We start from the raw sequence: 23,949 nt of genomic DNA on the forward strand, positions 1-23,949 counted from the left end.
GAGTGTGAGGAGGCCCCGCAAAGGCCCTCCCTGGCCCCAGGCAGGCAGGGGTGGGGAGAGGCAGGGAGGAAGCAACTTACCCTCCCTCTTCTCCTGCCTGAATGAGGGCCGGAAGCGGGGCGGCTGGAAGCAGGGGGCGGGGCTTCGTCATGTGCCCCGCCCCCCGTACCTCACCCGGGGGAACTGCGATCCCCCGCGATCCCCCCCGAAATGACCTCTGGTTTGGACTTCCCTAACCAACCATCGGTGGCCCCCACATTACTTCCAGCACACTGGCATCTCTGTATGGCTGGGCCACAGTGATTCCAGGATTCCTGTGCAAATCTACCAGCTCCTGAACCACACCAATTACTGTTACACGCACCAGTTTACAGGCGGTGTGTTTCCCACTCTGACTTCAGTGGATATAAATGGTTTCATAGGTGCCAATAGGAAAGAACAGAAAGATTCATGGGGAAAATGTTCTGAGCAAGTTGATTCCAGTTTACGCCAGTTAAATGTGTGGCTTGTCACTGCTTAGTTTAACCTTGGAATCTGTTCCCTTATCTTACACACACGTGCAACCCCCCCCCCCTTCCTGTTGTCTGTAATTTTTGAAGAGAACAGTCAAGCGGCCATTTTCTGATGGACGCATAATTTTGAATAGGATGTTCTAATAATTGGATTCATTGTTGCAAACTCTGATTTGAATGCCTGGCTTACGTCGAATCAGACAGAGGCGAGGAATACTTGAATTTGTCTGCGTGCGATTTGACAATAGGATAGGGAAAAAAGTCACCTTTTGGATTAATTTGCTTTTATCTACTCGGTCCCCATTAAGCTGAAGGCAGCCCGGTGTCAAAGGCATAAATGGAGACAAAAGAGTTGCTTCCAATTGTGGCGAATGTGTTTTAAACAGCCTCGAAAATGTTTCCTACGCAGCAGGGAACGGTGCTCTCAAATGGTTGCATTAACAAGGAAATATATAACAAAGAGAGAGTATTTAGGGCAATCCCTCAGTATCCCATGATAATGAATTTTAAATTTTCTGTAATGAAGTCAAAAGGCCTGTATTTCTTCTCTCCCGGCATGCGATACAGTAGCTCGCCATTAGCATTAATGGGAATTGGGTATGTAAACTATAGAATCATAATGGATTGAGATGAGAAAGCCCTATCAGATTATTGAGTTCATCCCCCTTCTTAAGGCTCACCTTATTAATGCAAGCGGGCTCGGCGACAATGTGTTTGGTACAGAATACCCTATTAAGCACAGAGATGGCTGAACAGTCTTGCCGTCATGGGTAAGATGCAGAGAAGACGACACTGGTGTCCCACCATCGCTTCTGGCCCACCATTTAAAAAATCTGGACCCTGGAGCGGCTAGGAGTCTAAGTGGTGTTTCCTGCAGTGGTAGGGCTGCCAGTTCTCCCTGGCTCTGGGGATCCCTTGGTTTCCAGTTCCCCTGGTGCTGACCAGATAGCCGGTGGGGGAGAATTACCCCTCAAACAGGCAATAAGCTGGAAATAAATGCAGCATGCCTACCTAGAAGCGACGTAGGCATGTCAGTGATGTTGGGAGGGGGGCGCTCTCAGTTTTGGCAAAACTCTATGGTAGAATTAGCTTCAAACCATAGAGTTTTGCCCAAGAACCAGAGCGTGGCCCCCTAGATGTCATCAACGTGCCCACATCACTTCCGGGTGACGTAGGCACATCGCATTGTTCCGGCTCGTGGTGGGTTCCCCCCTCCACTGCCCGCAAATCCTAGAGTCCTGGCAACCCTATGCAATAGTCATTTCTCCCAGCTGCATCAGGGGGAGTAGAAATGCCAGGTTCTTACTTGGGGCCGAAGATCTCCTGCCCCCAGCTCTTGTTGCTTGCCACTGCTCCCGGTTTTACCATGGGATTTCCAGTGATTCCTAGAGTAGAGTGATGTCATTTATTGGTTTCTCTGGACAGTGATGTAACATTGCTCATTGACAGTGCCCCTATGTCCCCCTCCCCACAGGCTCTCACTGGTTGCCTGCTTCTGGCGGGCAATCTTAGAGGCTACAGCGAGGATTCCTTTATTGGCCTGTATGGAATCAACTGCTGTGTTTGGGGCCGATCCCAGCACTTGGGCTGGCTCTGAGGCTGCTGGCCCTGGCCCTGACGTGACTATTGCAGGGGTGTGGGGAGCTGGAGAGCAGGGAAGGGTCACTGGCTGAGCCCAGTCTGGAGTATTCCAAGGCTTCTAGCCTCGGGTTGCCAACTCTGGAGATTTGGGGGAAGAACCTGGCAAGGGCAGAGTTTGGGGGAGAGGAGGGAGCTCAGTGGGGAGGTGATCCCATTGGGTCTGCCACCTGGAGCTGCCATTTCATCCAGGGGAACTGATCTCTGTAGTCTGGAGATCAGTTGTAAATCCAGGAGAACCCCAGCCCCCTCCTGAGGATGGCACCCCTATCCCAGCCACTCAGAAGACAGAGGGCGTGGGGCGTGGGGAGGGACCAGAAACAGAGTCCAGTACTGATCTGATTGCCAAGGCAACAGAAGCAGAGCAAGGATGTGTGAAGCCTTGTGAGGCTGGGCAGGCCGGGCCATGTGCCGGGTGCTGAGGCTATTTTAAACCCTTGCTTGCAGGAGATGAGGAAGACACATCAGGCTGAAACTCTGGGCAGCTAGAGAGTGCAGGAGCAGCCTGACGGGAGCCGGAGGGCCTGGGTGACCAAAAACACCCTCTTCTCCCGAGGAGGCTCTGAGGGGAGCCCTTCTGGCAGCATGCATTTGCTGGGGAAGACTGAGCCTGCACAGCGACTCCCGACCCCTCCCTCCGTGCTGTTTGATTTCTTTTCTCCTAGAAGTGTCTCTTGAGGCAGCCATTTTGTCTGGTCATTAGGAAGCAGTTGTAAAAATAATCTAATTCCTGGATTTGTTTGTGTTTCCTGTACAGAGCTTATTATACTGTGAGTGGAATTTTGAATTGCAATCCCAGTGGAATTCAGGTCGCCAGCTCCAGGCTGGGAAATACCTGAAAATCTGGGGTGCATCCTGGGGAGGGTGGGGTTTGGGGAGTGGAGGGACCTCAGTGGGGTACAATGCCATAGAGTCCACCCTCCAAAGCAGCCATTTTCTCTAGGAGAACTGATCTCTTTAGTCTGAATTTCAGGAGAGCTTCAGGAAGTTGGCAACCCTGCCTGGAATCAATGGGCAGCATGGCGTATACGTATATATAAATAAATAAAAGGGAAGATGTGAAAGCTGATTGTTAGGAGTGCTGTCTGCTGAAACCATGCCAGGCATTGTGCTGGTGAAAGTAACAATCAACATATGCCATATAATACTACTAGAAGTAAGGCTCGTTGTGGGAAGAAATACAACGAGCTCTAGAAGGAAGCTCCAGGTGAGTGTCCCAGCTGTGGCTGGGGGGGCGGCAGAGGAATGGGGAAAATAGAGGGAGGCATGCCATCTTTATTTCCTTCTGCCTAGCTATAAGGCAGGGCTGTCTCAAGTCATTTTGCTACCCCAAGTGGGGGTAGTATGGGAGGACAGCCTCATGGTAACAGGTATGGTTCCCTCCACCCCTATGTTGATTTGGAGCTATGCAGTAGCAGCTAAAGTAGAAAAGCACTTTCTCCTGTGCCATTTCTTCAGGGTTCCAAGGGTCTGGAAAGCGGTTCCATAGCCAGTTACAGGGTTGCCAACTCTGGGTTGGGAAATTCCTGTAGATTTGAGGGGTAAAGCCTGGGGAGGGCAGGATTTGGGGTGGAGAAGGAATTCAGCAGGGTATAATGCCATAGAGTCCACTGCCCAAAGCAGCTGTTGTCCCCAGGAGAACTGATCTTGGTCATCTGGAGATCAGTTGTAAAGCTGGGAAATTTTCTGTAGGGGAAATGATGTCCTGTGGCTGGGGAACACGGTAATTTCTGGGATACCCCCAGGCCACACAGGGAGATTGGCAACTCCAGTGACTGTTTAAGATAATATTGGGATATGTATTTTACCTCAGGACACATTCAATGACTCCCAACAGCAACAGCAAACTGTTTAGAATGTTAGAGGCAAAGGCCAATCAGGCTGCATATGCAAACAACCTCTGTGTTCTGACTGGCTATGGGGAAAGAGAAAGAGCAAACTGATTAGAATGTTGAAGGTGAGACAATGAGACTGAGGCCAGTGGATAGGGACAGCTTCTGAGTTACACATCATGGAGCCAACTGATTTAGGAGCGTGTAGAATGTTCAGGAAGTGCCACCCCACTACTCAGTTATATATAAGGAGAGATATAGCATTTATATTGTGCTTTCAAACCATTCTTTTCCAAGATGTACCACTTTGGATATTCCAAATGTGGTCCCAGCTAATGCTTTCTGGGTGCCCCACAGAGGTGAAAGAGAAATGTTTCATCATCCCAGAGTCACTGTTTGTCTAAGGCTTGATCCAGGCAGACAGCTTAGCAAAAGTCTCCCTAGAGTATACCTTTTTTATAGTGCAAGTTGGGACTGGATGGAGGTTGCCTATTTGAATGTTTGATGTCCCTTCACTTGGAAAAGTAACATGTCAGAAAGAAAGCTACGTAGAACCTTTTTCCCATCTCAATTTGTAAATTAGGGTTTCCAGCACTGCCTTGGCAAATACCAGGAGATTTTGAGGACAGTGCCTGGGAAGGGTAGAGCTTGGGGAGAATGTGAAATTGCTATGACATCTTGATATTTGGATGTTATGCCTCTGTTGATATACCCCAAGATCGCATTAGCCTTTTTTGTCACTGCATCACACTGGCTGCTCATATTTAACTTACGGTCCACCTGTACCCCAAGATCTTGTTCACATGCATTGCGACCCAGAATTGTATCCCCCATCCAGTATGCGTGTTCCTCATTTTTTTCATTTTACTTCATTTATTCATTTTCCAGTGTGATGTGCTGTTTTGTTTCTAGCAGGCCTAAATCTTTATCTTCTGTATGAAGTTTCTGCAGTGGTCATGCTTTTGACAGCTAGCGCCTCCTACCTTTTGAGTCTGTCTTTTTCAGATTCATCATGTCATTCTAGGGTTGCCAAGTCGGACTTACCTTGCCGGCGGGGGACTCCTGGGTGGCTCCCGGTGCGCGCGCACGCCGCATGCATGTCACAGGGAAGTGACGTTATGATGCCGGGCACGCTGGGGGCGGGCCACGACCATACAAGGGAAAACCATAGAGTTTTCCCTTGTATGGCCGTGGCCCCGCCCCCAGCGTGCCCGGCGTCATAACGTCATTTCCCTGTGACACGCACGCTGGGGCGGGGTTTCCCCCGGGGCCCGATTCCCCGGTGTCGAGGAACGGGCCTCTGGGGCGGGGTTTTTTCCGCCCCTCGGGGAGACTTGGCAGCCCTATGTCGTTCCCATGAGTGTATGCTGTGTTATAGTATAAGCAGAGGGCCTCTCTATGACCTCATAGCTAGTGAACCAATTGGAGACTTTGCAGTTCCACCACTACCCCAAAGCAGTCTATACTTTTTGTATGGTGGGCCGTTACGGTTTCCATTTTCAGGACGGGTCGTGGACGCTAAGTGAGAAATCTGCGAATTCATGACCGAGGAGGGAGACTTGGACAGGTTTCACACGGCATCTCTAAAACACCCTAGCTTTCTCATTGATTTTTTTCCAGCTCCAAGCTGCTATTATTTCTCCCTTGCTTCCCTCCTTAGAGGCCCAATATATCAGTTATGGTGTCAGTTTTCATTCATTACATGAGTACAATAAACTACAAGGGAACAACATTAGTAATGACTATCTGGGCCATGGGGGAAAAAAAACCCAATAGGACAGAACCATGACCTGGTGTAAGTGAGCAGAGTGCCACTGACTTTGATGGGCTTACACTGACTTCTGCAGCCCGTGGATCTGGCCTGTTGTGTTCAGCTGGGTGAACATTTCTGCTCACTGAGCTGGGTTCAGAGCCCAGGCTTGCTTGACGGCTGCTTAATAGATTAGCGTAATTCAAATGCTCTTTCCCCTCGTTAAAAGAATTCCTTGCGAAGTGTGGCTTGTTTTGTCCAGATATTATTGATCTCCTCCTAATAGGGGAACAGCCTTCGGTGAGGGGGGAAAGGACCCCCTAAAAGCCTAAAGCAGAGCTAAAGAAGATGCGGGGGAAGGTTCTTTCCAGCTGTGGCAGGTCTTTGTCACTGTTCCCCCCTATTAGTATTCTCCAACGGGAAGCTGCCGTTGGATTATGTTCCTGCAGGGTCTAAGGCTCTCTTATTAACAAATGGAGAAGGACGGGGGGTTGAGAAATATTATGCAGTATTTCCCTCGCATCTTGTTTCCTGGCATTAAACATGCCGGAGATAAGAAAGAGAGGCAGCCTCTCCGTTTACGAGCGTGCAGTGATCCTCGGCTGTGGGCAGCTCAGAGTCGGCCGACGAATTGTAGTTTGCCAGCCAAGCTTTTGGGGAGAAAATGGACGAGCAGTGAGCGACGTGAGAGGCTTTGGTTTCTCACGGAGGAAATGAGTGGGGTATGTAGAAACAAAAAACGAAAACATAATTTATTAATACAAATCGGGGGTACAAAAGAGGTCCAAAAAAGGCTTCCGTTCGGCCCTGACCTGGATAGCCCAGGCAAGCCCAATGTCATCAGAGCTTGGAAGCTAAGCAGGGCCGACCCTGGCAAGTACCTGGATAGGAGACCATCCGGAGGAATATCAGGATGAGGACACAGGGGCAGGCAATAGCAAGCCGCCTCTCTGAAACGCCCAAGCCCCACTAGGGGTCGCCAGAAGTCAACCATGACTTCCAGGTGCATGCGGGTGCACACAGACAAAAGGCTTCCATTCCTAGATTTGCTTGCTTCATTCGACCCTGGGAGATATTCAGTTGGGTGAATGGTCAAAAAAGGTGTATTTCCCTTATCACCCGCTTGTTGCTGTCCTTTCTTTTATTTTCTTTACATTTTGTGTTCGACCGATGCTCCCTGAATCTCTTTCTCAGTTAACTGTTCCTTTTCCAGGACAGCAGGAAAAGGAACAGTAGAGTTGCCAACCCCCAGGTGGGGCATGGAGACCTCTCCAGAATGACAGCTGATCTTGAGTCTAGAGAGATCAGTGTCCATGGAGATAATGGCTGCTTTGGAGGTTGCGCTGTATCCTGCTGAGGTCCCACCCCAAACCGTACCTTTCTGAGTCTTCACTCCCTGAATTTCCAGGAATTTCCCAACCCAGAGTTGGCAACCCTGCCTCCCAATGGGGAGGGTATATTAGGGTTGCCAGCCTCCAGGTAGGACCTGGAGATCTCCTGCTTTTACAGCTGACCTCCAGCTGACAGAGATCAGCTCCCCTGGAGAAAATGGCTGCTTTGGAGGGTGGGCTCCATGGCATGGTACCATGCTGAGACCCCTCCCCAAACCCTGCCCTCTCCCAGATCCACCCCCAAAGTCTCCAGGTATTTTCCAACCCAGACTTGGCAACCCTAGGATATATTGAGGCTCTCTGGGCAAGAGAACATGACTGTGGGGATACCTGACAGGTACACTGAGCTGTGATGAACATGGAGGGGGGGTGGCTTTTGAAATCCATGAGAGCAATGCAGAGGTCATTTCGGGGGGGATCCTGGGGGATCGCAGTTCCCCCAGGTAAGGTATGGGGGGCGGGGCACATGACGAAGCCCCGCCCCCTGCCCGGCCACCCCGCTTCCGGCCCTCATTCAGCCAGGAGGAGGCAGGAGAAGAGGGAGGGTAATGCAAGGCCGGCGGTGGCAGCCGGGACCGTTGGGGGCGGGGTGTGTGGCCTTATGACACACTTCCGGTGATGTCAGGGGGTGTGGCCTTATGACACATGTCCGGTGATGTCAGGGGGTGTGGCATATGCTAATGAGTTATGCTAATGAGTTCCCCTAGCTCTTTTTCTATGAAATGACCCCTGGAGCAATGGATACTAATGACTAAGAATGGAAGAATGCATGGCCAAGGAAGTGCTGTTCATAGCACACTGCTGCCCCGCCATTGCTTGTCGATCCGCAACTTCCTCTGTGCTTTGATTGCGGAGATATTTTCTTTCCCCTACCACGAGAATCACTTCAGACTACATCCATGATGTGACTATTTATTGTGAAAGCGACTTTTGCCTGCACAAATGCAAACTGGGGAGGGGATTGCTCACAGGGAGCTCTGGGTGCAGCCTTGAGCTCCTGGGGAAAAGGATGGAATCAAAATCTGATAGAGAGGTAGGAGCAAAAGAAGCAGCATCATGTGACTTCCTTGTGGGTTTGAACGCAGAGCTGTGGGACATTCTCTTTGCCTCCCCCCCCCCCCCCCCCCCACCCCCCCCCAAGCCAAATATAAAGTTGCCATCCTTAAGCTTTCTGGAAGAGAGGGAGAAACACGTGTGAAAATCGAACGCAGCGTTTGATCCCTTTATGTTTACTGTTTATTCATATTTATTATTCATAAATTCAGACACAAATGTTAGGCCTGCACCCCAGTGACATATTTGCATTTTATTTTTAAGTTTGATATCCCCCCCCCCACTGCTACCCGATTTTTGCAAACAGGGATTTAATAATTTGCCGTTACAGTTTTGGTGGTGCGTTTCCCCTCTTTCCCCTTCCTCAGTGTTTTAAGGAAAGAGATTTCTAACATGGAAAAGTGATATTTGAATACATTCCCCTAAGGCAATCAATTTACTTTTAATTTGTCTGGAACTAAGCTTTCCTTTGTTGCCATGAGAAAGGATTGAACGCGCTGTAAAATTTATTACCTTCCAGAAAGATTTTGAAATGTTGTTTTTTTTAAAAAATGATCATGCTATTTGCTTGCATCCAGACGTGGTAACATACCCGATCATGGTAGTGCCATACAGTTGCCAGATTTCCCAATAGTCAGTAGCGAGGTGTGCTTGTAAGAAGGTTCTTATGATAAACTGATCTAGCCCTTTTCCAGTGTTACCCAAAAGCCTGTGTGTCCTACATTCCTGTGATTGCACCCTGTAAGAATAGTATTTTCAGAATTTCACAGTGAAAGTAATACTGAGCTAGGAACAGGGATGGCATGTGCCTGCTTTGGCCTTCCCATTTGCCTTCACCTCTGGGGCCTGTGGGAGAACACGTGGAGCAGAAATGGTGTCCTGCTACATGCAGGGTTGCCACCTTCCAGGTGGTGCCTCGAGATCTCCTTCTATGACAACTGATCTCAAGAGATGACCAAGATCAGTTCCCCTGGAGAAAATGGCTGCTTTGGAGGGTGGACTCTGTGACATTATATCCTGCTGAGGTGTCCCCCCCCCCCCGCCACCCACCCCACCCACCCAAAATCCCCAGGTATTTCCTCACCCAGAACTGACAATCCTAGCTACATGCCATTATCAGTCTGAGTCAAAAGCAGATGGGACGGTGCAGCAGCCAATTTCTAGAATATAGGCTGACATGGTTATGTCATGTTGTGGAACGATGTTTCTGCACCACCACCACCCCTCCATTTCTGTTCTCCCTCTGGCCCTAGGTGCCTGCCCACCCAAAACGAATATATGACCCCCCCCCTCCCATTCCTAGCTTGGATTTGGCCTCACTTTGGATAGGTGAATGCTTTTGGCCCTTTTCCAAGCAAGACCTGAATAATCACTGATACCAATAGTTTTTACAAACGAATGAACAAACAAAAAACCTTCAGTTCAGCTTTAACTTACATTCTTGTTTAACCACTGCTTTGCACAATTTACTCCTCAACCACCATGTTCACTCCGAGTTTTTCTGTCTTCCAAGGCAAGGGGTGCAAAAAGTGTCCTGAATGGGTACTGGGCCGGACTCTTAATACACATTTACCTGACTTTTGAAAGTGTTAATCAAAGACTGAGACAAACGGGAGAAAATAATACCTGTATCTCTTCTTTTACTAATGATCTAGATCAGGGGTGTTGAACTCATATGTTATGAGGGCCAGATCTTTTTTTTAAAAAAAGAAGTTTATTTAACTATTTTCCATGACAAACACTAATACAAAAGTATATACATTTACAACGTATTTTGGAGTTACACATTTTTTTCTAACCAACTGTCTACTTTCTGCCATCGTTTTTTAAACACATTTTCATCCTTTCCCGACAAAATCGTATTTACTTTATCCATTTCTTTTATTTCTATAATTTTTGTAATTAATTCTTCTCTACTTGGAATTTTATCTGATTTCCAACATTTAGCTATCAGAATTCTAGATGTAGTAAGAATGTATAGTATCAAACATGACTTATTATATTTTATCCCTTCTGGTAACAGATCTGACATAAATGATACCTTGTTGGGCTGGGCCGCGTGTGTCATAAAATGTAATGCCAGGTAGCAGAGATATAAACTTTATAAAGAACACAAACACAAAGTGTTTTTTTTAACTTGAAATAAAAACATGCTTAAAACATCAGCACTCTTGCAATATTTTGTTTATTTAACAGTGTCTTATAACTGGCACCTCTTGCTCTGAATTATTGCATCAAAATGTCTGTGCTGGAAGGGGGTGGAGTTCCCCTGGGGCCCAATTTGCTGGCGTCGGGTAACGGGCCTCTTGGCTGGGGGTTTACCCGCCCCCCGGGGAGACTTGGCAAGCCTAGTTTTGCCTAAGCAAGCTCCTAATAAAATCCAGTTTGCCTGTTACTTACTTCAGTGACGGTCAATATTAGGTAGACTTCTCTCTTCCTTCTTCCCTCTTTCCATTTCAAAGAGACCCTGCTGCTTCAAGTTTCCTCTCCTTATGTAACAGCCCAAATGACTTCTACTTAATACCGCTCTCCAAAACCCTTTTGACATGGATTGGAATGAATTGTGCTTCTCACCGGAAAAATGGAAGCTCTGGGTCTATTGTGATTGCCCAGACTGCATAACCGTACATGTCATCGGAGCATTTATCAGAGATATTAAATCCCCAAGCACTTGTACCTCAATACGTTTCAACTTTGCCTCTGTGGCTGGTGCTGGAGATTCCGTCGACGATAATTCAATTGCTCGGGGAGCTGAACGGGTCAGTTTTTCAATCTGTTTTCTTGTTGTGCCAAGCTACAGTAAATTTGGGTTCTGCTGGAAATAAAAGGTCACATGGGCATCCAACCCCAAGCTGATACGTATTTAAGCAGATGAATTTTTTGGTGGAGGGGGGCACGCTGCTGTCCCTTTCATTTTAGGATAGATACAATAGATATAGATAGAGAGATAGATATAATACATAAAAATGAATTTGCAGTGTGTCTCCTGGTTCCATAGAGAGCCCGGCTTCCTCTCAGTTTTCAGCACTGTGAATGACAGATGGATAAAGGATAAAATGCTGGTTCAGCCATGAGTCTTGCTCCTGTGCAGACTGCCTACCTTTTAACATTATTTTTTATTAAAGCACTGCATGTGCATTTATTTATTCACTACACTTTCACTCTACCCCTGAGCACAAGACAGAAATTGGCTTCCAAAGGGATGCGTAGTAATTTTTGAAAAATCAAAAAAAGTATAGTATTTTTACAGAGGGGGGTAGTGGGTCCTCACCTCCAAAGTGGGGCCTGGCTGGTGACGTAATGATCTCTAACCATAGAATTTTTATTAATTGCTGTTATTGGCAGCACGCTGATGTCACTTCCAGTTGTGCAGGAAGTGACATCAGAATGTAGGGACCCTGGAGGATGCTCCCCATTTCCCCTCCCTGTCTTCTCTCATCCCCTGGCTGAGTGGCGGCAGGAAAGTCCACTGGGGGCAGGAGTTCTCCTGCCCCAAGCAGGCATTTGTGAACCCTAGGCCTGTGACTCAGTAGTAGAACACCTGCCTTTTGTGCCGAAGGTCTCAGATTCTGTCCCTGGCATCTCCAGTTTAAAAGGTTCAGGTAGCAGGAGATGCAATATAAAGTAGCTTCATGTGAGGTCTCAGTCCAGGAAGGGTGTCTCTCCAGCCTTGCTGATGGTAGTTGGCAGCTCCATTTTCATATTTCTATTTTCTTAATAGAAAGTTAATAGAACAGACTTTATTTGCCAAGGATGAAACGACTTCTGGGGATTGGGAGGAGGTGTCTGTGTGAAATCAAATATCACTAACCAATCGGTCTTGTGAACAGCCAGGCTAGTATGGCAGAACTATCCCTCCCTACGACTTGATCCAAGTTGACTGATAGAAAATGTTATGCCAAATTTCAGAGGTGGGGGGGGGGCTCAGAATATAAAATAGAATGGGAGGGGCTCAGAGAGGCTTGCCAACTCTGATTCCTGATCTGTTAAAACCATCTCAGAGACTCAGTCGTGAGGGAAATGCATGTCGTCTGTGCTCAGGAATACTCCAACCAGCTTAGATTAATTAAAAGGGGAAAAAAGACCCTTTTGATTTAGTATGGTTGCCAAGTCTGGCGAACTCACCGGCGGGGGAGGCTCCAACTATCCTTAAGCTCTGATCACAGATTCCAATCCATCTTGTCTAGATCTTCCCAGTAGTTTAAAAAGCCTAATTGCTGGTGCGTGTGGGGGTCCCAGTTTGGATCTGGATGATGCAGCTTGAGAAGGGTTTAATTCAACCCCCCCCGCTAGGTTTGCCATCCTCCAGGTGGGGGCCCTCCTGCATTTACAGTTAGTCTTCAGACTACAGTAGGGATGCAGTCCTCCTAGGGTTGCCAAGTCGAAATTTCTCCTTACCGGGGGGACTCCTGTGCTGCGACTGGAGCGCGCGCGCCACCCGGAAATGACGTGACGCCGCCGAGCATGCTGGGGGCGGGGGCATGACCATCCAAGGGAAAAACATAGAGTTTTCCCTCGGAAGACCGTGGCCCCGCCCCCAGCATGCCCGGCATGGTTGCGTCACATCCGGGTGACGTGCACGTCGGGGTGGAGTTCCCTTTGGGGCCCGATCCGCCGGTGGCGGGGAACGGGCCTCTGGGGCGGGGGTTCCCCTACCCCCCGGGGGGGACTTGGGAAGCCTACGTCCTCCAGGTGGGACCTGGGGAGTGGGGAATCCCCTGGAATTACAGCTCGTCTCCAGACTACAAAGACCGGTTCCCCTGAAGAAAATGGAGGGTGGACTGTATGACATTGTACCCTACTGAGGTCCATGTCCTTCCCAGGCTATATCCCCAAAACTCCAGGATGTTTCCAATTTGGATCTGGCAACCCTACTCCCGTTCCCTGCTGCTGGCGGGGTGGACCTGGCAAACCTAAACTACAGAGATCAGTTCCCCTGGATAGGGTTGCCAGCCTCCAGGTGGGGCCTGGAGTTCTCCCGCTTTTACAATTGATCTCCAGCTGACAGAGATCCGCTCCCCTGGAGAAAATGGTTGATTTGAAAGGTGGACTCTATGGCATTGTACCATGCTGAGGCTGCTCCCCTCCCCAAACGTCTCCCTCTCCCAGATCCACCCCCAAAGTCTCCAGGTATTTTCCAACCCAGACCTGGCAACCCTACCCCTGGAGGAAATGGCAGCTTTGGAGGGCTGACTCCATGGCATTGCATCCTCGCTGAGCTCTGTCCTCTTCACAAAGTCCTGTGTCTTAGGCATCATCACCCCAAATCTCCAGGAATTTCCCAAGCTGGAGTTGGCAACCCAACCCCTACCTGTTATTAGCCTTGGAAAGGTAAAAAGGTCACGCAAAGGAGGGCAGGATCCAATGTTTTCTACCTCTGAGGCTCAATAACAAGGGGCTCAAGTGGCAAAAACATACAAGGCTGGTAGGGTTAGACCTCCTCCTTCTCCTCTTCCTCCTCCTCTTGCCTTGTTTTGAATTACAGCTCTGTGTTGCAGTAATTAGCCTTTTAAAATATGCTGGGAAGATTTGAGCACAGATCTGAATGCATCTAGTTAGGCCTGAACATGACACAAGAAATGCAAACCCTGATACTGGAAACAGGGGAGTTTGCTCTGGCTTGATCTACCGTTGCTCTTGCGAGTAACAGATTTTAATAAACTTAAGACTGAAGGCTGGTGTGGAGTTTGCTTGGCAAAGGAGGCTTGTTTTTCCTCCCCTCTTTTTCTTCTTCCGCTTACCCAGGGAGCTAGTAATGTGTTTCTGTAATAGACTTCTATAAATGCTGCGGAACTGAGGGGAGCCGCACTTGCGAGGCAGCCAGGCCCAGCACACACTGTGGGCCTAACCGTGGGCAGTTCTGTCATGATTTCTGCTCCTGCCGGGCCCCGTTTGCTGCTTCCTCTAACTACTGCTTCAATATCTTCCCGATGAATCGGCATCATTTCATCCCGGGGCTCTTCCTCGTCAGGCTTCTGCCCCCTCGCCCTTCCAGCTCTTGTTTTAATAACACAAGCTCAGCTCTGTTTTCATGCAGACGAAAAAAAGCCCCGTCCTTCGTTGCGCTCAGGCTTTTCTGAAGTGATTTTGCCGCTTGCTCTGCCTGCCCACCCGTCTGGGAGCTTCACGGCTCAGACCTTCCCGAATCAATACAGACACAACGTGTCTGTGATTGGGGACCGCTCTGGGCTGCCTTTGTGACAGTCCCAGTCCCCTGAGGTGGTGGCAGTAGAGGCGGCTTGAAAGCCAGGGCGCACTTGGGGTGGTTCATTGTTTTCTCTCAGAGAAAGGTATTTGTTCTGGAGTTGGCTGGCTTCCTTTCAGGTGTGCTCCACTGCTACCGTGCCGCTCCCCTTGCTTTTCACCTTGCCTGTCTTTAAAGAGACAAAAACATGGCGCTGATTTATTTATTTGGATATTTGGTAACCTTGGGCCTTTAACCCGAAAGGGTTTCTGAGGCGGCCTCCGTAACCACATGTGATAAATGGTACCGAATGAAACCACAATACGGTATGAAAAGGCACAAAATCAAATGGAACCTGCCATTCAGTCAGGCAGACCTGTCATGAAAGTCAGTAAATTCATCTTTAAAGACAGCAAAGTGTAAGTTTAAAATGCCCTAATAGTGATTAAAATGGTCTTGCCAGCTCCGGGTTGGTAAATTCCTGGAGATTTTGGGGATGGAGCCTTGGGAGGGTGGGATTTAGGGAAGGGAGAGACCTCATCAGAATGCAGTACCACAGAGTCTACCCTCCAAAGCAGCCTTTTTCTGCGGGGGAACTGGTCTCCATCTCCTGGTGATCAATTGTAATACCGTGAGATTCCCCAGACCCCACCTGGAGGTTGGGAAACCTAGTGGTTGTGCATAACTAGGAGTGAATGGCACTGTTGGGAGCTGCCCTTTTGTTTCTCCGCATGGTTCTCTGCTGTTGGGCCAGCTGAGCCCCATTTGGACACTGCATTCGTGCTGTATGCAGTGGGGACTGTGGCCATCGCCCTAATGGCAGTGCTGTTCAGAGGCAGCCACAAATAGAGCTGAGGTAACAAAGGATCCCGTTGAGGGAGCTATGAAATGTGTGTATTTGCCACCATTTCTGATGGCTGAAAAACCATAGCGCCACAGTAGGCAGGGGGGAAAAGATTGTCTGTAAATGCTGCTGTGGTGGATCTGGGTGAGCCCCCGTGATGAATACCAGACTGGCAAGTGGAGATACGAGGAGATGGACCGCCTCACAATTGCTAGGAGAGTACCCTGGAGGTTGGAACTTGGCAGCAGGACACCTGATATACATGCAGAAACCCAGCTCTGTTTCACTGCCGTGGTATGTGATAGGCAGACTGATTTTCATAGGAACATTAGGCTCAGAATCTTAACCTGCCATGGTAATTTCTAGGTTAGACAACTGTGATGTGCTGTATGTAGGGGCTGCCTTTGAAGATCATTCAGAATCTCTGCAGTGAGCCCAGAATGCAGTGGCCGGGCTGTCGATTGGTACCCATCTTTTTATACATATACCGCCTGCGTTGAACCATTTGCACTGGCTCCCAATCAATTTCATTTGATGCTCAGTGCGGTGTAAAGGGTTAATGTGAGGGGCCAGGACCAAGAAGGCCCCGTTCAAATCCCTGCCCTTGAACCAGTCACTCTTCCGCAGCCTGACCTATTTCACGGAGTGGTTGTGAGAATAAAATGAGGGAGACAGAGTATCATATATGCAGTGCCTTGGAGGGAGGGTGGGATAAAAGTCAAATATACACACTTAGTTAAAATATTTTTATCCTGTTTTCCTTACAGTTCAGAGCGGTTCACAGAGGTTTTCTACAATCCGGGAGCACAAAATGTTAGCAATGTATGTCTTAAGAGCAGTACACATGTTTAAAAACTTACAGAACATTAAATTGTGTGATGGGATAGACCAAATTATTTGCCCCCAAGTTAAATTCTGTAACCTGCATAAGTTATTCAAATAAATGTTACTCATTAGTAACCACTGTATATATTAAATACTTTATGCTGCTTCTCCTTGTCATGGGGAATGGGGGTGGGCAGTTCAGAGCACTTCTGAAAGACCCTGTAAACACCAGAAACAGTCTTTTGGGAAACTGGTATTACTGGAGATTTGCCCACAGATTTGTATAAAGTTTATAAAGACTATAAACTTTTTTTTTAATCAGAGATTATTTAAAATATATATCTAACCCATCTTTCAATCAAAAAAGATATTCAAGGCACTTAAAAATCATATTAAAGTAATATAAAAACAGAATGCAGTATCAAAGAACCACATTGAATTAAATCTGAACAGCAGCAGTTTGTAAACCAAGGCACCACACAGCAAATAGAGGCACCAAGGGGTAGGGTTGCCATCCCCCTGGTGGGGCCAGGGGATCCCCCGATTTCGGGGGGCCCAACCCACCATGGCCCAGCTGGCTGGTGGGGGAAGTCCCACCCCTGAGAAGCCCCCTCCTGGCACTACTGGCGTGATGACATCACCTGGGAGTGATGTCATTGTGTTTCCAATGTCGGGGGTGACGCTCTATGTTTTAGGCAAAATTCTATGGTTTTGCCCAAAAACCTGGAGCATCACCCCCAATGTCGGAAACACGATGACGGCAGTTCCAGGTGACGTCATCACAGCACGTGCGCTTGGCAGACACAACCAGAAGAACTGACGGAAGGATTGGGAGTCCCCCTGCCAGCAGCCAGGTAGAACCTGACAGCCCTACCAAGGGGAGAAGAGATAATAGGATCACCATACGCTTTTAAAATTGTTATTTATTTTGTTTTAAAACTTTAATAATAATCCGACTACTCCTGAAAGAGCTCAAGGTGGCTAACATCAAGAAAAACAAATAATCATATATTTACAGGGCTCTTTTTGTAGCAAAAGCCCAGCGGGAACTCACTAGCACAATAGGCCACACCCAACAGCAGAAACTCATTAGCATTTTAGGCCACACCCCTGACAGCACAGCTCATTAGAACATTAGGCCGCACCCCTATGTTACCAGAAGTGTGGTTATCCAGCCACACCCACCTTTTGTTTGTTATTCTGTTTACCTTGTTTGTTGTCAAAACCCAGGGCTTTTTTGTAGCAGGAACTCCTTTGCATGTTAGGGCACGCACCCCTAATGTAGCCAATCCTAATGAGTTTCTGCTGTTGGGTGTGGCCAATTATACTAATGAGTTCCTGCTGGGCATGGCCAACTCAGGAGCCGGCCGGAACTTCATTCCTGAGCGTTCCTGCCCAAAAATAGCCCTGAATATAAAAACCCCAGGCCCCCAAACCGAAGACCTACAAACTTGCATTTTGCTCAAAATCACCACCACTCAACAATGAAAGGGATACAAATGCCCCTCCAGTCTTTCTTCTTACATAGCCACATTCTCATGGCTTGCTGAAAGGCTTTCCAGGAGAGCTTCCTAGAAACGGGGTGGGGTGGCTACACTGAAAAAGGCCTCACATAGAGGTTGCCAGCTTTTAGGTGGGGTCAGAAGTTCTCCTGGAATTACAGCTGATCTCTAGAGTACAGAGATCTGTACCCCTGGAGAAAATGCCAGCTTTCCTAGGTGGAGTCTCTCCCCAAATTCCCTCCTCCACAGACAACACCTCCAACACAGGTGTATTTACTATTGCTAGTTTCTGATCTTCCTTTTTATGACCTTTTAAAAAGAAATCCAGAGATGCACCCTTCATTATCGGGGGTTTTTTTGGTTGGTGTATTTTGTGGTCATCTGTTCCAAATGTATTTTAAATGTCTAATTGTAGCTTTTGTCGTGAAATTTAGCATTTCTATCACGTTTCCAGTAAACCGCGGTTCTGATTTGCACAAGCCAAACCAAGTTCTACGCTTGTCCAGAATCACGGGATATCGCGCCGAGCCTTGACTTAAGATGTTCAGTCAGGGGGCGAGGAGGAAACTGGCAGTACTTAATCCCTTCTTTTTTTGCTCAAATAGCCGAAAGGAACAAAATCAACATGTTAACAGGCAGCGACATTTAGACAGCTCCTGTTAGACAGTGCTGGCTGGGGTACGCATGCCTCTATGCGTGTGTATGTGTGTGTGGCTTGTAGCCTCATTCTTTGAGAGCAGGCAAGCCCCCCCATCTCAGCCCCCCTACACAGGCACTTACGATTGCCACTCACACAACGGAGTGGCCGCTGTGACGGACAGAGAAAACAGCTAACATTTGAGATGTGGGGTTGCGACCGATTGGCTGGTTCCTCCTTGGCTCTCTCTGTCTCCCCGCAACTTCCTTAAGGTTTGCTTTTCTACAAGCCGATTCGCTCTAAGAGCTCAAGCTGCTCATATTTTTTGCTGCATTGGGTTATGTGCCGAGAATTTTTATCAGTCGCTCTCTCTCTTTTTTTTGCGCTAGAATGTGGTAGAAATACAAATGGAGCAGAAAAGCCGAGGTTACATACACAGATGAACAAAGCATCCAAATGAACTGTCCTCAGACAGGCGGGATGCAGATCTTGGCTGAGTCGGCAACATGGTGGGGGTTCAGTCCATCAAACCTGAAGGTGCCTGTGGTTAGCATTAACTCCTGAAGGCCCAGGCTTGCCTGGCTTCAGAAAAGATCACCATGAGAATGAGCCAGGGAGGGGGCTTATTACAGACACTTTTAGCAAATGGGGGTGGCAGCATTCCAGAGAAGACTATTGTAAGCCAGGGATTGGTCTGGTCCAGCGGAATGAGTCCTGGCCCATGCCAGGGGACTTCAGCTGTGTTTCATAGCAAAGGCAGATGTAATATAAAAAGAGACACCATGGCAGATCCCTTGGCCACAGTGTGAGCCTACCTGATTCCCATCTTCACTGTTTGAAAAACAGGTGCCATCCACAAGCTGGTTCTGCCATTGGTTTTGCTTTTGCTTAATGGTGGCTCGCCTCTTTTTTTTAATCCCATCGTTATGTTTATCAGTTTACCTGATCCTCTGCCGCCTAACTAATAAATAATAGCAACCTTTTAAAAAGTGCAAAACTCCTTTGGGGATCGGAAGGAGGTTTCTTGATGACATCACAGGCACAAGCCAGTCAGTGCCATTCACAGTTTGCAGAACAGCTTCACCCCACCCCCAGGCTTGGAAAGACACATTTGGACTGAACAAAGTGAATGTGTTTGCAAGTCAACTCCACTGCTTTAAAAATGTTCTGTCTGTCTTTGGCCTCAGGCTATGGGTGATAGGTGGGCACTTTTCATGACTCCACCGTACACAAAATGCTTATGGTCGATTTGACGGGCCGTTTTACGCGCAACCCCCCCCCCCCCCGTTGCTGTCCCCCGCTACCCATGGCAGCCTTGTGTCACCTTGCTTCTCGCTCCTGTGCCGCATCCTTGTGAACCATTGTGCTTATTTCTCTTCAAGATCACACCCACAGCTGATCCCCATTTCCTGTTGCAAAGGGCTTCTCCATTTCAAAAGTAGTTTGTGGTTGAGGTCTGCTGTTGGAGAAAACCAAATGTGAATTCCCCGTTGGCTTCTGAAAGGACTACTGTGGTTTGCTTTGCGGGTGTTCTATTATTCTTTTAGTGTCATTCCCCTTGACTTTAGATGCCCAACCTGTAATGCTCCAACTGTATTAAGTGAATGTGAGAGGTTCATTAGGAGAAAACTTAATCTTTGCAGGGTTTGTGAATATCTCTGGAGAGAGCTAGATCTCTTTACAGAGGAATCTGTCCAGGACTAAATATACGTAGTAGTAGTAGCAGTAGCAGCAGCAGCAGTAGTAACAATAACAAGAATGGTAGTTGTTGTTAACCATTGATATATTTTAGAGTGTTCTAAACACTGCATGTCCTAGCTCAGTAATACAACAACCCTGTAAGGTAGGTCAGTATTATCGCCCCCATATTTTCAGAAGGAGAATTGAGGATGAGTGTGAGTGGCTTGCCTCATGAGTTCATGGCCAAGGTGAAATTCAAACCAGGGACTTTCTGGAGATTCAAACCAAGGACTTTCTGGTGTTTCTAAGAGTGGAACTAGGTAATATGGAGAACAGCAGCCTCATTTTCCCCCTCCCATTGCCCTGTTAACGCCTGGTGCAGCTCAACATGTGACACGACATTGGGTTGGGGCTGTGGCTCAGTGATAGGCCGGCTGCTTGGCCTGCAGAAGGTCCCAGGATCAATCCCCGGCATCTCCAGTTAAAACGACTAGGTAGCGGGTGATGGGAAAGGCCTCTGCTTGAGACCCTGGAGAGTTTGCTGCCAGTCTGAATAGACGACACTGACCTTGATAGACCAGTGGTCAGACTCAGTAGCCCTGTGCAGATGACCTGTCTGTAGGGTTGCCAGGCTCCAGGTGGGGCCTGGGGATCTCCCGCTTTTACAACTGATCTCCAGCTGACAGAGAACAGCTCCCCTGGAGAAAATGGCTGCTTTGATGGGTGGACTCTATGGCATTGTACTCTGCTGAGGCCCCTCCTCTCTCCAAACCCCACCATCTCCTGGCTCCACCCCCAAAGTATCCAGGTATTTTCCAACCGAGACCTGGCAACCCTACCTGTCTGCATGGTGCATCAAAGCAGAGGGAGGGTGGGCATGAATGTGCTGCCCCGCACCCACCTTTGCACGGTGCAAATGAGCACATGAAGTACCCGCACATATGCCCCCTTCCCGAGACCGGTGGTTTCTGAATGTTGCTTATTGTGGGGATAGGGCATGTATACGGGCACTTCCTCCACACATTCGCACCGTGCAGATGACTCGGCAATTGTGTGAAGGCGGGAGTTGGGGCCAGTGTGCTCGTGCCTGCTTTCCCTCACCGAACAGTGAGTCAGCATGTGGACAGATCATCTACACTGGGCAAGTACAAGGCAGCTTCATGTGTTCACGTCACCCTGCCAGGAGTAGCCACGGAGCAGGGAAGGGATAACTTTTAGCATAATGACATCACATCATTAACATAAGAACATAAGAACACAAGAGACGCCAATGTTGGCTCAGGCCAAAGGCCCATCCAGTCCAACACTCTGTATCACACAGTGGCCAGAAATACCAGTGCCATCAGGAGGTCCAGCAGTGGGGCCAGGACATTAGAAGCCCTCCCACTGCTGGCCCCCCCAAGCACCAAGAAGACAGAGCATCACTTGCCCCAGAGTCCCTATCTATACCTTGTGGCTAATAGCCACTGATGGACCTCTGCTCCATATGCTTATCTAATTCCCTTTTGAAGCCGTCCATGCTTGTAGCCGCCACCACTTCCTGTGGCAGTGAATTCCAAGTGTTAATCACTCTTTGGGTGAAGAGTGTCATTACATCACAACCGACTGGGCATTATGTGGAGGTAGAAGGGAGCAGAGGAGAGGGTGCAGAAGTTCTGCAGCAACCACACTTTCTCTATATTGTCGGATTCACCTTTAGCCACAGAGCAAAACCATCTGCCATCCGTGAGTGCCTGGCTCCATCCTGTACATGCGCAAGATGCTGAGAAGCACTCGGGCAGCTGTGAATAGGCAGCATCTCTGCATTCCAGTAGGAAATCAAGAACAGATCTACTGAAATGGGGGGGGGAGGAGAAGAGCCAGCGAAAACCATACCCTGACATGGAGGACGTCTCATGCTCAGGACGGTTTGAAGCACTGTTCCTTCTAGTGCCGGCAACGGGAGGAAGGAAAGTGCTGACTTGGAGCAGCGAGGCAGGCAGGCAGGCCAAAAACTGGTTTAATTTATTTCCCTTCGTAGCTTGTTTTCCTTTAGCTTTTTCGTTCTGACAGCAGCGGCAACAGCAGCAGAAAATGCCAAATGACACCTAACCTGTTGGAGGTTGAACTTCAACCTGTGCAAATAACAATGAAAGCCAGGGGTGGGTGGGTGGGGGTGGAGAGGAGGAGCCTTTGCAATAAAAAACGGCCCTTCAAAATGTCAGGTCGTAAATGCCTGCAACTGGTTTCAGGGAGCAAGAGGTGTTCCCATGGGATTAAAAAGGGGGCAAATGCCCCTTTCTCTGGGTAGATCCTCACTAGACACTTAGGCAGATCCAAAGCATTTTAAGGCTTTCCCAGATTGCCTCGAGATGCCTGAGAATTGTAGTTGGGTAGGGATGCTGAGAATTCTCTTTCAGAGATCCCATCTCTCACAGAATCACAATCTCAGGGCTTACTCATGGACCAGGAATAAGTATTGAACCAGTTTAAGTCTTTGGTGCATAGATGTTATTGGTTGATGGTAGCTTGGAGCCTTATTTTGGAAAGCAGTTTGCTCTTATCCTACAGTATACAAGGCTATACTGTACTCTGGGCATATTCTTCCAATTCGACTAAGAAATACAGTTTTAGGATTACTCAGCGAAGAGGGGAATTCTCTCGAGCTCGTTTAGGGATGCGGTGTAAATATATTGTCTGACTCTCGGTCCCTGTAATGAACCAGAAGGATCTGTCTATGTGATGCGGCAACAGGTTTTAGAACTGCAGCTTTAGCAAGTAAATGTTTTGAATTGGGCAGAAACGGTAGATGTCATAAGCCCTCTTTGTTTTCTGTCCACAGATCAGAGTGAAGGATTCCACTGCAGGGAAGAGTGCCGGATCCTTGGCCATTCTGACCGATGCTGGATGCCTCGGAACCCCGTCCCCAGCCGAGCTAAATCCCCCGAGCACGGAAGGAATGTCATGTCCCTCTCTATAGAAGCTAGCACTGTGGATACAGAGCTTTACGAAGACTGTAGCACAAAGAGAACTTTTGCGACGTTTGGCAAAGACGGGAGCGAGCCCGTTCCCGAGGAACCCAGGGGCCCAGTCAACTTGAAAGGCAAAAGAACTGTGGATCCTCCCATCTGCAGCCCAAAGGTCAATGGCGCGGTCCGAGAGGCAGGGAATGGATGTGAAGCCGTCAGCCCTGTCACGTCACCCGTCCACCTGAAGAGCCCCTTGTCTAGCAAACCATCAGTGTCCTACAACATAATGCACTGCCCAGCAAATCGCGACCTGGAGCCGTTTGTAAACAATGGCCCTTCTCGGCCCATGGAGGCGGAGCCGAGGGGTGCAGACAGTGAAAATATAATGCATGAAATTAACCCTCTTCTGCAAGAATGTAGAGAGAAAGACTCACCCGGGGTGAAGAGGCTAAAAGACATAGTGCTCTAAGCGGTGCCGTAGAGGAAGGGAAGCGACACGGCTGGACGTGTGTATTGTTTTTAACAGCTTACTGACGGTTCACAAATTCGCTGTATTTAAAAGCTTTCCCTAAATGTATTGTTTATAAATGAAGCTATCGTTAATGTGACAATCCCACTTGGTTCAACAGGCGGCAGGGGTGTTTGTCAAAGCAAACCAGGGCAGTTTCCTGTTTTCCGTGGCAAGGGAGTGGCAGAATGGCGGCAGTTCGGTTGATGGAAAGTATTAGCTATGAAGTATTTTGGATTTATATTTTTGTATAAAAAAACACTCTAATATGAAATTCCATTCTTGATGAAGAATTGGATCTTTAAAAAAAACACAAAACCCTCCTCGTATCTGGTAATCTAGAATATTTACCTCGACATGCCTCTAGGTTAGACAGTGGAACAGCCATTTCTCATAGCATGACGGTGAACTTGCAATTCATTTGCCTTGATCCAGCAGTTTTGGTGCACACGTGGAAGGTCTTATGTGCCAAGCAGGGCTTTGGTGCTCTCAGTGCTCATAATTGCTACGTGTGCATCAGAACCCCAAGGAGCTGTAGACCGTAGCCACTGAGGTTTCTTCCTCGCCAGGCACCCCAAGCCCACTGTTTCGTTTGAGGTCTTGCTCTTTTGCTATGACCACCCCTGCCTTTGAAACCCTTCCGCC

The 23,949-nt window shown here is 48.3% G+C and overlaps 1 protein-coding gene across 1 annotated transcript in view; it reads left to right on the plus strand.

Moving 5' to 3' along the window:
- The window catches only part of PCDH19 (protocadherin 19), a 164,642-nt gene extending 141,377 nt beyond the window's left edge, over nucleotides 1-23,265 (plus strand). Inside the window, 1 exon segment of the mRNA XM_015428016.1 lies at nucleotides 22,670-23,265. Coding sequence (XP_015283502.1) covers nucleotides 22,670-23,265 — 596 coding nt within the window.
- Nucleotides 23,266-23,949: the final 684 nt, after the last annotated feature.

This window comes from Gekko japonicus, unplaced genomic scaffold (genome assembly GCF_001447785.1).
Source record: "Gekko japonicus isolate JY-2015 unplaced genomic scaffold, Gekko_japonicus_V1.1 scaffold1022, whole genome shotgun sequence".
Lineage (NCBI taxonomy): Eukaryota > Metazoa > Chordata > Lepidosauria > Squamata > Gekkonidae > Gekko > Gekko japonicus.